Below are 14679 nucleotides of genomic sequence, written 5' to 3' on the forward strand. Positions count from 1 at the left end.
CTTAAAAACTTTCAATGGCAATCTTACATCCATGGGTGGCACCCAACACCCATTGGGTGGCAATCTTACAAGCCATGACAGCTTCAGAATATTATGTGGTCAGTGGGGGGAGGTGTGTGAGGGGTGGGGAGCCTGGCTCAAGGAAGGCTTCATGATTAGCTGATGACCAGGGCCTTGCTTTGAAGATGCATTTGCATAACAAACACCCTTCTTTTACTCAGGTTGCATGTTTATTTCGGAAGCTTGTGGATGCTAATGGGCATTGTAGGCTTAGCCCTTCATTCTGTGCCCCTTTCTTAAGCTCCCTCTATTTCTAGCATTCAAGGCCTTTCCTGAAGCTTTTTATACTATTCTATCTCACTGATCCCTCTCTCTCTGATGCCCTGTTAGCTGTCCATCCATTCATTCCTTTCATCCATTCCTTAATTAATCCACAAATATTACTGATTACCTACTCAGTGCAAGCATTTTGGTAGACTCTGAATATAGCACAGAGAATAAAACGAAGACTCTGCTCCCAGGGTCTTAATTCTAGCAGGATAAGACAGGCAATAAATAGGTAACTAAATAAATATAATTATATCAGCTGAAATAAGTGCTGTTGAGAAAAAGAAAGCAGGAAGGAGAGATGGAGAGTCATGGAGGATTGTGGATTGAGGAGGGCAAGGGTGTTGCTTTTTAGGAAAAACTTCTCCTTTGAGGTGATTTTTGAGCACATGGTGGAGGTGCCATACTGATATCGGGGATGAAAGTGCTGCACAGAGGGAGGAGCAGGAGTGTGCTTGGCATGTGTGAAGAACAGCAAGGAGGCCCCTGTGGCCCCAGCAGAGAGAGCCATGGGAAAGCAAGTCAGTGCAGAGTTGTCAGGGCTCAGGGGGCAGGAGGAGATCACATGAGGCCTTACAGGCCTGTTCAAAAATTTTGGCTTTTGCTCTGAGTGAAGCGAGAAGCCTTTGGAGAGTTTTAAGCAGAGGAGTTGGAGAAGGAAATGGCAACCCACTCCAGTATTCTTGCCTGGAGAATCCCGGGGACGGGGGAGCCTGGTGGGCTGCCGTCTATGGGGTCGCACAGAGTCGGACACGACTGAAGCGACTTAGCAGCAGCAGAAGCAGAGGAGTGAGATGACCTGACTAAAATTTTTGAAAGATCACTCAGAACGAGGGTTGGCAAACTAGAGTCCTGAGGGCCAGTTACCTGTTTTGGTAAATAAAATTTCACTGAAATACAGTCACACCCATTTGTTTCTGTATTGTCCATGTCTGCTTTCACTAGAAGCATTGAGTAGCTGCAATGAAGATAATATAGCCCTGGAAGCCCAAAGGATTTCCTGTCTGGTCCTTTACAGGGAAATTTTGCCAACCACTGATTCAGGAGAACAGAGTTGCATGGCTAGGCTGATACAGGGAGTTCAAGTAGGATATTTATTGTAATAATCCAGGTATGTAGGTGTCAGGGTTTGTACCAAAATAATGGCAGTGGTTGTTAGGAGAAATGATTGCATTCTGGATATATGGAAAGTAGAGACAAAAGAATTTTATATTGAGCACCTACTCAGAGCAGGGCACTATGCTAGGTTCTACAGGGCAGTGGTTCCCAAACTTTTGGATTTCACAGAAGTTAAAAATATACATGTATTATATATATATATATATATATATATATATATAATATTTTTAAAATAAATAAGATTGGAGGGGACTAAATTAGATTTTCCAAATTTTATTTTAATGAACAAGGATGTTGAAAAATACTACCTGCCATCTGCTATCACCATCCTTTCCTAAAATAAGCGATAACTTAACACCAAGAAGGGCCTCTCTTGTGTTTCAGCTGGTAAAGAATCTGCCTGCAATGCAGGAGACCTGGGTTCAATCCCTGGGTTAGGAAGATCCCCTGGAGAAGGGAAAGGCTACCCACTCCAGTATTCTGGCCTAGAGAATTCCATGGACTCTATAGTCCATGGGGTCACAAAGAGCTGGACATGAATGAGCGACTTTCACTTTCTAACACCAAGAAAAGTAGGAAAGACATGATAAGAGCAAAGTAATACACTAAGATTTAAGAATGCACTTGATAGAAAATCCACTACACAATCTGTAGGGGTTACAGACGTTCCTTTGGGAAAGACTGCTGTAGCTTTACTAAGATAAATAGCAATGGATTGTGTCCTAAAGAAAATTTAAAATGATATATATTGCAAAGGCCAGGTCCAGTAAAGAAAATAGGATGTGTGCAAAATTAAAGGAGAAGTTCAGAGTAGAAAGTGGTAAGTATAATAAAAGAGAAGTTTAATAGTGAATTCACTCCCAGCAAGGAGAATCGAAGTTGGCTTCATGGAATAAGGAGCATTTGAGCCTAGAAGGACGGTGAGGAGGACGTGGAAATGTGGTGATGAAGAGGCACAGAATCAGAAAAGGCATGGAGGCAGGAGAGTGTTAGGTAGAAGGGAAATCATTTGGCTAGAGCTTTTCTCCTTCCTTCCTTTTAAAAGTGGGGCAAGAATGATTTTCTTTAAGTGATTCTAGAGGCTCTTTTAATGACCTCAATTCTTACTTCAGTTGCACAGTTAACATAGCTAAAGAAAAGACTAAGGAATGAGACAAACATGGACTCCTTCCTACTCTGTGCCTCAAGACACATCATTCTCAGATGTGAAGGGGAGATTTTAGTTTCTTGAGTACCAGGAAAATTATATTTTTAACTGGTACAATTAGGAACTGTTATGCTCGGAGAAGGCAATGGCACCCCACTCCAGTACTCTTGCCTGGAAAATCCCATGGACGGAGGAGCCTGGTAGGCTGCAGCCCATGGGGTCGCCAAGAGTCGGATACGACTGAGAGACTTCACTTTCACTTTTCCCTTTCATGCACTGGAGAAGGAAATGGCAACCCACTCCAGTATTCTTGCCTGGAGAATCCCAGGGACGGCAGAGCCTGGTGGGCTGCCGTCTATGGGGTCGCACAGAGTCGGACACGACTGAAGCGACTTAGCAGCAGCAGCAGCATGCTATAACCTAGAGGAGTCTAGGCTAGCAGATCTTGGAAAAGCACCATCCTTATCCTGAAAAAGTTTGTCTCTGAGAAGCATTAAGCTACCTCTGGGCTTTGACCTCCATTGTTAATCAGCCAGGTGACCTCAGACAAGTTACTTAACCTCTTCCATACTCCATACCCTCATCCTGAAGCTAATAATGCTGACTTTACAGATTTTTTCTGTGAAGATTAGCAATAACATAAATGCCTAGTGCACAGTAGAGTTTTAACAAATAGTAGACATTATTATCGCTGGCATGAATTGTTGTAGCATTTGTAGTTACAGTTTATTCAAAGGGGACTCAGGAGTTATTGGAAAAGACCTAACAGAAGCAAGAGGTTTTCTTTTATTCATTACTGAAAAAGAAGGAAAGTGTCCCTTGGCACAGTTAGGAATCAGCAGCACTTACTAGCTTTCCCCATCTTCTTCCTGGGTGTGTTTCTCTCACTTGCAGTGGAACCGGAAGTCAAGTACGTGGGGAATATGCACGGCAATGAAGTGCTAGGCCGTGAGCTGCTGCTGCAGCTGTCGGAGTTCCTGTGTGAGGAGTTCCGCAACAGGAACCAGCGCATCGTCCGGCTGGTGGAGGACACGCGCATCCACATCATGCCGTCCATGAACCCTGACGGCTACGAGGTGGCCGCTGCTGCCCAGGTACCGACCTCCAGGGGGAGGCCCTGCAGAGAGCAGAGCCATCTTAAGGGTGTAAGGAAAAGTTGGGGGAGCAGGTATCCTCTCTGTGTCACTGTAAATGCCATGGTATGATAGAGAAAAAGCTGGAGAAATAGAATGAAGTTTGAAGACAGGTTCAGCCCTGTGGCACCCTAGGCAATGAATGTGGCTTTTCTCTGAGCCTGGATTCCCTCTCTGCCTTTCCAGCTGAGCTCTCTGTTTCATTGTGAGGATCAGTGAAGCAATATCAGTGATAACACTTTGTCAACTGGAAAATACTAAAGAGGTACGAAAGGATATTGCAAAACAGCCCTCCTTCCTGGCACTTTAGGCTTCAAATCCTAAGTATTCTTCTCCCTCCTATACTACATTTCAATTTGCATTTTGGGGGAGAAAAGAAAAATTCTCCGAAATTGCAGGTGTAGCAGGTTAGTTATTCACATTTTAATAAATAATAAATTTAATAAATAATAATAATATTAATAATAATAAACAGTATAATTTATATAATCATTAATAATAATTAATAAATAATAAATTCTTTGCATTTATTTACATTTCTTTATGGCTTTTTCCTCTATTAGTATAGTACTGAGCCTTTGAATTCTTTATTTTAGGGTCACGTTGGTCAGGGGACAGATCAAAACAAATGTTTATGGGCTTTGTTTTATTTCCTAACATAAATTCAAAATATCATTGTGCCTAACTTTAAATCAGTGATTCTTTTGTGGCTGTGCATCAGAATTGAGGATAAAGATATTCGAAATATGATTCCCAGGTCCTGCTCCCACCCCCAAATCTACTGAATTAGAATATGTTCCTTTAAAAGCTGTATTTAAACCTGGTTTGTTTTGGGGTTTTTTTTGGGGGGGGGGTATAAATTAAAGAGGTTTTTTTTTCATTTAAAAATATGTATGTTTGGGGGTAGTCTTGAAATATTTTTAAGACTAGACCACTACTTTACTTTTTTACAAATTTTGTTTTATTCTGACAAGAACTATTCAAGGTGAAATCTACCCCCTTAACAAAGTCTTAAGTGTACGATACAGTATTACTGATTATAGGGAAAATGTTGTATACCTGATCTCTAGAACTTAATCTATCCTGTTCAATGAAAAAATTATGACCCTTCATTAGTAACTTTCTATTTCCCCCTCCTCCCAGCCCCTGACAACCACCTTCTCCTCTCTGACTGCATGAATCTGACTGCTCTGTCCTGAACAAGTGGAACCACTCGGCATCTCTTCTTTAATGACCCATCCTGGTTTAAACCTTCTTTAGAATAGGGCTGAGGGGTGAATAGCAGCAGGGAGGGGAACACAGCCAAATGTTGAACCAAACCCAAATTTCACCCTTGTAATCTTACAACCTCCTGCTGACATGACTCAACAAATGAAAAAAGCAGAACAACAACAACAACAAAGCAAAACAATAAAAAATGTCATCTCCCCTCTGCACATCAGAGAGGTGGACACTAATGTGCCTGAAGACTTAAGTTTCCAAAAAAGCAGGACAATTTGAGAGTGGTGTGGGGCAGAACCCAGCCTGGCTGCTTTCCTCCTAGTAGCCCTTTCTTGTACAACAGTAGAAATACAAGGAGAAGCACGTCAGACCTGCCCACATCTTTTGTGTGATGGGCTGGGGCTGGGGTGGGGGAGTTGGTAAAGCCCCTGCCAGCCCACTAGACCCTAGAGCTATCTATCTCTGAGGAGCTAGTCACCTCTGCTCACCTGCTGTGGACTTGTTCAAAGGGAGCAGATCTTGAACTTGAACCCAAAAGAGAACCCATCATGTTCTCCAACTCCCAGAGCTACCTGCCAACCTATCTGCATTGCTACACAGGGGAGACCTGCCTGGCCACCTAAATTTAAAGCCACCTGTAGGGAATGTAGAATAATGTGGCTTTACCTCTCAAAGATGTTCAAGTCCAAATCCCTGGAAACTGTGAATGTGTTATATTACATGGCAAAGGGAATAAAGGTTGTTAATCATCTGACCTTAAACTATCCTGGATTATTTGGATGGGCCCAGTGTAACCAATCGTGCAGGTTCTTTAAATGTGGAAGAGAGGCAGGAGATCACAGTCCAAGAGAGATTTGAAGATGTTCTAAGGGATTAGAGACTTCAGAAAGAACACAGCCCTGCTAATATCTTGATTTTGGTCTTGTGAGACCCATTTCAATCTGCTGACCTCCAAAACTATAAGGTCATAAGTTTGTGCAAGTTTAAGTCCTAGAGTTGTGGTAATTTTTTATAGTAGTAATAGGAAGCTAATAAGCGAACCCTGTGAGTGGGAACTTTCTGTTAAGGGAAGTCCTGACTGTCAGCATAACTAATGACACATGTGAGTAGTAAGTCAACTGGTAGGTAAGTTAGCATAACTATTAACATGAACGGTTATGAGTTACGATGATATGAATGAGAAAGCAATGGAAACATCTGGAAGCATAACAAAAATCAGTATTTCATAGATCTCATAGAAGTGAAAAATCAAACTCCACATAGAAAAATCATATAAATGTTTTCTGTTGGAATAGAATTGCTGTAGAAAACTTAAGAGAATGTAAAAAAAAATGTTTTCAGTGAGAACTAAGAGTAAAATATGAGTATGATGCCATGAAGAATAGATAAATCTGAGAACAATAAAGAGTTCTTAGAGGAATCAAGAGTAGTAGTACATCTGTGAGTTTTCAGCCTCCTAGTGTTCATTCATTTACCCTATTTCCAGGAATAGCCACCAATTTAGGCTGTCCCCTCTCAGTCCCAAAGGGCTCCAGTGGACACTATTCCCCTTCTCCAATGCCAAACAGACCATCAAACAGAATTTCAGTTTTGCAAGAGCCTGTGAACTTATCTCTGTTCTACCACTTTATATATTTTATTATTTATGTTAATATCTATTTCTCCATATATACCATGAATTCCTGGAAAGCTAGTGTAATGTCACATTGTCTCTTTCCTTAGAGTGTTGCAGAGGACTTTAATAGAGATAAACTTAAATAGATGTGGATTGATTAAATTGATGACTAAAAGAATGAATATGTGACCAAATAAATGATGAAACGTGAAGTGTGAGCAGAGAGATTAAGGGGTCCAGGAAGCTGATATTGCTCAGAAGAGAGATAATCAAGGATCCTAAGTGAAATAAATAAAAAGGAGGAGGATAGTTTCCACTTTGGAAAACAGTGTAGCAGTTTCTGAAAAAGTTAAATATGAATTTACTTTATGATCCAGAAATTCTACTACTAGGTATTAGAAATGAAAACATATGTCCATGCTCAGACTAGTACATAAATGTTCATGGAAGCATTATCCACAATAGCCAAAAAGTGGAAACAAACCAAATGCCCATGTACTGGGTTTAATAGTATCCCCCCCACCCCTGCCAATTCATGTCTACCTGGCACCTATGAGCATGACCTTATTTGGAGGTAGGGTCTTTGCATATGTCATCAAGCTAAAGTGAAATCATACTGGATTAGGGGACCTAAGTCAAATATAACTGGTGTCCTTATAAGAAGAAAGCACTCAGAGACACAGATATACAGGGGAGAAGGCCATATGAAGGTGGAAGTGGAAATTGGACTGAAGTATTTACAAACCAAGGAATGCCAAGGACTGCCAGCAACCACCAGAAGCTAGAAGAGACAAAGAAGTCTCTTCCTCTAAAGACTTTGGAGAGCATGACCCTGCTAACATCTTGATTTCAGACATCTAACCTCTAGAACTGTGAAAGAATACATTTCTCATTTTATAACCCACCTAGTTTGTGGTCATTTGTTACAGCAGACCCAGGAAACAAATATAGTCTATTAACCGGTGAATGGATAAACAAAATGTGATAAATCCATATAATGGAATTATTCAGAAATAAAAGGGAATGAAGTACTGATACATGCTATGAAATGAAAGAACCTCAAAAACATTTTTCCCAGTGAAAAAAGCCAATCATATAATACATGATCCCACTTATTGAAATGTCTGGAAAAGGCAAATCCATAGATATTGAAAGTGATTACCTACAACTGGAGTAAAACCTAATAGTCATTGTAAATGGGCATGAGGTTTCTTTTCAGGGTGATAGAAATATTCCAAAATTGTGGTAGGTTGCACAATTCTGTAAGCATACTAAAATTCATCGAGTTATACACTTAAAATGGGTGAATGTTGTGGCATACAAGCTATATCTCATGAAGCTTTTAAAAAAATAAGAGGTGCTTCCTTGGTGGCTCATTGGTAAAGAATCTGCCTGCCAATGCAGGAGACACAGGTCCAGGAAGACATGGGTTCGATCCCTGGTCTGGGAAGATCCCACATGCTGCAGAGCAACTGAGCCTGTGCTCTAGAGCCTGGGAGCTGCAACCACTGAGCCTATGTGCTGCCACTACTGAAACCTATGTGCCCTAGAGCCCATGCTCCACAGCAAGAGAAGCCACCGCAATGAGAAGCCAGCACACTGCAATGAAGGGTAGCCCCTGGCCTCTGCAACTAGAGAAAAGCCCTCACAGCAACGAAGACCTAGCACAGCCAAAAAATAAATACAGAAATAAAAAATAAAGAATTCCCACCCTCCTACACGATTGGTGAGAATGTAAATTGGTGCGGCCACCATGGAAAACAGTATGGAGTTTCCTTAAAAACCTAAAAACAGAGCTGCTTTATGATCCAGCAATCCCACTCCTGGACATATATCTGGAAAAGATGAAAGCACTAATTTGAAAAGATACATGCACCCCACTTTTCATAGCAGCAGTATTTACAATAGCCAAGACATAGAAACAGCCAAAGTGCCCATCAACAGATGATTAGTTTAAGAAGATGTGGTATAAATATCCAATGGAATATTACTCAGCCATAGGAAGAATGAAGTACTGTCATTTGCAACAACATGTATTGGCCTAGAAATTACCATATTAAGTGAAGTAAGTCAGAGAAAGACAAATATTACAAGTGATAAGTTATATCACTTAATATATTATTATATATGTGGAATCTAAAAAATAATACAAGTGAATCTGTATACAAAATAGAAACAGACTCAGAGAAGACAAACTTATAGTTACCAAAGGGGAAAGGGAGGGTGGAGGAATAAATTAGGAGTATGGGATTAACAGATACAAACACAATACATAAAATAGATAAGCAATGAAGATTTACTGAATAGAATGGGTAGTTATGGTCAATATCTTGTAATAATCTATAATGGAAAATAATCTGAAAAAATACATATGCAACTGAAAAAAATTATATTTTCATATCACATATACCTTTATCATTCTGATTGCTGCTGCTGCTGCTGCTGCTGCTAAGTCACCTCAGTCGTGTCCGACTCTGTGCGACCCCATAGACGGCAGCCCACCAGGCTCCGCTGTCCCTGGGATTCTCCAGGCAAGAACACTGGAGTGGGTTGCCATTTCCTTCTCCAATGCATGAAAGTGAAAAGTGAAAGTGAAGTCGCTCAGTCGTGTCCGACTCTTAGTGACCCCATGGACTGTAGCCTACCAGGCTCCTCTGTCCATGGGATTTTCTAGGCAAGAGTACTGGAGTGGGGTGCCATTGCCTTCTCTGATCATTCTGATTAAATAGACATAAACATTTTTTTTTTAAATATGGGCTCCCATTATCCTGAAACACCCTTCTTTTGTTCGAGCTTCTCCTGGGATCTCTACCTCCAGCACATGGTCAACAAGGAAACTTGAGTCATGCCACTGGGACTTTGGATAAGTTAAAGAATAAAATGTTACATTATTTCATAGATCGAGCTAATGAGTTAAAAAAAAACTATACAGTGTTCTTCCAATAGAGCATTCAGTGTGAAACCTAAACCTTCATCTTTCATTTCTTCCTTTTCCTACTAGGAACGGGACATCTCTGGGTATCTGGTTGGCAGGAACAATGCAAATGGAGTGGACCTGAACCGCAATTTCCCTGATCTTAATACCTACATCTACTACAATGAGAAGAACGGAGGCCCCAACCACCACTTGCCCCTTCCAGACAACTGGAAAAGTCAGGTATGAGATGAAATTTGCATGCAGAAGCAGGTAAATCAGCATCTGGGATTTCTTCTCTCAATCTTCACATCAACTAAACAAACAAGAATGAAGCATCAACCCAGTTCTGTGCTAATCTATCCAGAGCAGTGCTGACCATATCGTATGCCTCTTTGTATTTCTTGCCTCCCTGAGCATAGAGCCCTTCATTGAGCACAAGATGTTTGATGTTAGTGGTGAAGGAGGTAAAACTGGTATCATACTGTTGCACAGCACTTTACAATCTTAAAGAACTCTTTCTCAGCTAGTGTATCATCATGAAACTGTGGTAAATGCATCAAGCAGTGTTATCCATCCCCATTTTATAGATATCACTTATAGAAAAAAATAACTTAAACTCATACAGAGAGCAACTGATAGATTCAAGACTAAAACCTAGGTCTCCTGACTCCTCATCCAACATTCTTTCTACTGCACTATCCTATCGACAGAGAACTGTAGGATTCTAGAGAGAAATCTCTCTTGTATGTGAAGAACTGTATGCTTATCAACAATTAGCGATAGAAAGAGGTTCAGGGAGTCTCACCCTTAGAAAAGAAGCTTTTCTTCTTCTCTTTCTGTATGCCACTGACTACTTTACCATACTCTCATTTCCTTTTTTCAATCAAAGATCACATTTGATACTCCCAGGTCTCTCACCTCTTCGTATTAGAAATGGTTTCATCCTAATGGTTGGCCTGTTCCTGGGAACGACCATTGTCATCCTCGGAGTATCACCACCACCCTGTTTCCTACACTGCTTAGTTCTAAACATTCTCTTTATGAATATCTGAGCTTAGAGACTGGGGAGAGAAAAATAAAGCAGATATAAGGCTTTATATTGGGAATTGCTAGATGAGTATTACCAATTTTTTCCCATTGGAATTGAAGCAAAAGTCATGCTGACATGTTTAGATTTTGGATAGCAGCTATGCACTTGGGTCAAGTAAATAATAAATCAAAAATAACTTTGTACTTGTCATATTCAGTCAGAAGGATGCTCTGATTTATTAAACTTGTCTACATAAAGTAAGGTAACTGAGCCAGTAATAATTAAACTCCACTGGCTCCTCTGTCTGCAGCTTAGAAGGAAAAAACAATGAGAGGCCTTTCACTCTTGATGGGACAGCCTAAAGGGCCAGGAACATGAGAGGCTGGCCTCCTTCTGATGGGTGGAGGCTTAGGACATGGAGAAAGGACTGCTTTAAAGCATCTGAACCCTGGTCACAGAGCTGGACTGGTTCCTCTGAGATTATATTCACTCTGATTGAGTGGGGCTCAACATTATTCATTTGGTCTCCTTGGGAATAGAAAAGATCGGAACCTTCACAAGAGACCCTTGATCCAGGAGGAGTCATTAGCACCACATAACTTCTAAGCACATCCATCTTGAGAGGAGGAAAAACTGTGAAGACTATAAATTATTTACTTACACTACAAGTCCAGTAGATCCAAGGCTTTCTTTAGAATACTGTCACTCACTAGAAATATAATTTGTAGTAGAAAGCATGGACTCTCATTAATTAGACAAGACTGGCCCATGTTACAGTATATCTAATTCATGAAATTTGGATATGACCACAATCAGTGAACTAAAGTGGACTGGAATGGGTGAATTTAACTCAGATGACCATTATATCTACTACTGTGGGCAGGAATCCCTTAGAAGAAATGGAGTAGCCATCATAGTCAACAAGAGAGTCCAAACTGCAGTACTTGGATGCAATCTCAAAAACGACAGAATGATCTCTGTTCGTTTCCAAGGCAAACCATTCAATATCACGGTAATCCAAGTCTATGCCCCGACCAGTAATGCTGAAGAAGCTACAGTTGAACAGTTCTATGAAGACCTACAAAACCTTCTAGAACTAACACCCCAAAAAGATGTCCTTTTCATTATAAGGGACTGGAATGCAAAAGTGGGACGTCAAGAAATACCTGGAGTAACAGGCAAATTTGGCCTTGGAGTACAGAATGAAGCAGGGCAAAGGCTAATAGAGTTTTGCCAAGAGAACACACAGGTCATAGCAAACACCCTCTTCCAACAACACAAGAGAAGACTCTACACATGGACATCACCAGATGGTTGACACCGAAATCAGATTGATTATATCTTTGCAGCCAAAGATGGAAAAGCTCTACACAGTCAGCAAAAACAAGACCAGGAGCAGACTGTGGCTCAGATCATGAACTCCTTATTGCCAAATTCAGACTTAAACTGAAGAAAGTGAGGAAAACCACTAGACCATTCAGGTATGACCTACATCAAATCCCTAATGATTATACAGTGGAAGTGAGAAATAGATTTACAGGACTAGATCTGATAGACAGAGTGCCTGATGAACTACAGATGGAGGTTCGTGACACTGTACAGGAGACAGGGATCAAGACCATCCCCAAGAAAAAGAAATGCAAAAAAGCAAAATGACTGTCTGAGGAGGCCTTACAAATAGCTGTGAAAAGAAGAGAAGCAAAAAGCAAAGGAGAAAAGGAAAGATATTCCCATTTGAATGCAGAGTTCCAAAGAATAGCAAGGAGAGATAAGAAAGCCTTCCTCAGTGATCAATGCAAAGAAATAGAGGAAGACAACAGAATGGGAAAGACTAGAAATCTCTTCAAGAAAATTAGAGATACCAAGGGAACACTTCATGCAAAGATGGGCTCAATAAAGGACAGAAAATGATATGGACCTAACAGAAGCAGAAGATATTAAGAAGAGGTGGCAAGAATACACAGAAGAACTGTACAAAAAAGATCTTCACGACCCAGATAATCACGATGGTGTGATCACTCACCTAGAGCCAGACATCCTGGAATGCGAAGTCAAGTGGGCCTTCGGATGCATCACTGTGAATAAAGCTAGTGGAGGTGATGGAATTCCAGTTGAGCTATTTCAAATCCTGAAAGGTGATGCTGTGAAAGTGCTGCACTCGATATGCCAGCAAATTTGGAAAACTCAGCGGTGGCCACAGGACTGGAAAAGGTCAGTTTTCATCCCAATCCCAAAGAAAGGCAATGCCAAAGAATGCTCAAACTACCACACAACTGCACTCATCTCACACGCTAGTAAAGTAATGCTCAAAATTCTCCAAGCCAGGCTTCAGCAATACATGAACCGTGAACTTCCAGATGTTCAAGCTGGTTTTAGAAAAGGCAGAGGAACTAGAGATAAAATTGCCAACATCCACTGAATCATCGAAAAAGCAAGAGAGTTCCAGAAAAACATCTACCTCTGCTTTATTGTCTATGCCAAAGCCTTTGATTGTGTGGATCACAATAATCTGTGGAAAATTCTGAAGGAAATGGGCATACCAGACCACCTGACCTGCCTCTTGAGAAATCTGTGTGCAGGTCAGGAGTCAACAGTTAGAACTGGATGTGGAACAACAGACTGGTTCCAAATAGGAAAAGTAGTATGTCAAGGCTGTATATTGTCACCCTGTTTATTTAACTTATATGCAGAGTACATCATGAGAAATGCTGGGCTGGATGAAGCACAAGCTGGAATCAAGATTGCTGGGAGAAGTATCAGTAACTTCAGATATGCAGATAACACCACCCTTATGGCAGAAAGTGAAGAAGAACTAAAGAGCCCCTTGATGAAAGTGAAAGAGGAAAGTGCAAAAGTTGGCTTAAAGCTCAACATTCAGAAAACTAAGATCATGGCACCTGAGCCCATCACTTCATGGCGAATAGATGGAGAAACAGTGGAAACAGTGTCAGACTTTATTTTGGGGGGCTCCAAAATCACTGCCTATGGTGAATGCAGCCATAAAATTAGAAAACGCTTGCTTCTTGGAAGAAAAATTATGACCAACCTAGACAGCATATTAAAAAGTAGAGACATTACTTTGTCAACAAAGGTCCATCTAGTCAAGACTATGGTTTTTCCAGTAGTGATTTATGGATGTAAGAGTTGGACTATGAAGAAAGCTGAGGACCAAAGAATTGATACTTTCAAACTGTGGTGTTGGAGAAGACTCTTGAGAGTCCCTTGGACTGCAAGGAGATCCAACCATTCCATCCTAAAGGAGATCAGTCCTGGGTTTTCATTGGAAGGACTGATGTTGAAGCTGAAACTCTAATACTTTGGCCACCTGATGTGAAGAGCTGACTCATTTGAAAAGACCCTGATGCTGGGAAAGATTGAGGGTGGGAGGAGAAGAGGACAACAGAGGATGAGATGGTTGGATAGCCTCACCGACTCAATGGGCATGAGTTTGAGTAAACTCTGGGAGTTGGTGATGAACAGGGTAGCCTGGCATGCTGCAGTCCATGGGAACGCACAACTGAGTGTCTGAACTGAACTGAACTGAACTGACAGGAGAACATTCTACATGTCAACATTACAGCAGATGTGTTGGGAGTAGGAGGAGGTTGAAAATCATTGTTGTAAACCAGTAATTTTCAGATATATTTATTAAACCCTAAATTTCTGCAGCTCCAGAAGCTACTGGAAAAGTGGGTAAATTGAAGAACCCTTTCTTTGTTACTACGCAAGAGAGGCCAGACTGAAATTCTGAGCTCAGAAACCCTGTGCTACTCCTGTTCAAATTGCTCTTTTTCTCCCTTTTTTATTTAAGACACTTTATTTTTTTTAAGGAATTTTAAGTTCACAGCAAGATTGAATGGAAAGTATAGAATGTTACCACATATTCCCTGCTTCCCATTATCAATATCTCCCACCAGAGTGGTACATTTATTACAATGATGAACCTACATTGACTTGTCATCGTTACCTAAAAATCCATAGTTCCCATTAGGGTTCACTTGTCATGTTGTATATTCTGTGGGTTTTCACAAATGTATCATGACATTTATCTACCATTCTGTGTCATGCACAATAGTTTCACTGCCCTACATGACCTCTTTTTAGCTATTTTGAGTAGTGGGATTCCACATGAGATTTCATTTTGAAAGTGTTCCATTCACCTAATTTGTT

The 14679-nt window shown here is 40.8% G+C and overlaps 1 protein-coding gene across 3 annotated transcripts in view; it reads left to right on the forward strand.

Annotated features, from left to right (window-relative positions):
- The window catches only part of CPN1 (carboxypeptidase N subunit 1), a 37366-nt gene that overhangs the window by 10780 nt on the left and 11907 nt on the right, over positions 1–14679 (forward strand). For all 3 annotated transcript variants that reach the window (XM_081548745.1, XM_081548763.1, XM_081548755.1), the window contains 2 exons: positions 3488–3687; positions 9564–9719. In XM_081548745.1, the coding sequence (XP_081404871.1) occupies positions 3488–3687; positions 9564–9719 (356 nt within the window). The remainder of the gene's footprint in view (positions 1–3487; positions 3688–9563; positions 9720–14679) is intronic.

The sequence above is a fragment of the Giraffa tippelskirchi genome, chromosome 2 (genome assembly GCF_054371585.1).
Source record: "Giraffa tippelskirchi isolate mGirTip1 chromosome 2, T2T-mGirTip1v1.2.pri, whole genome shotgun sequence".
Classification (NCBI taxonomy): domain Eukaryota; kingdom Metazoa; phylum Chordata; class Mammalia; order Artiodactyla; family Giraffidae; genus Giraffa; species Giraffa tippelskirchi.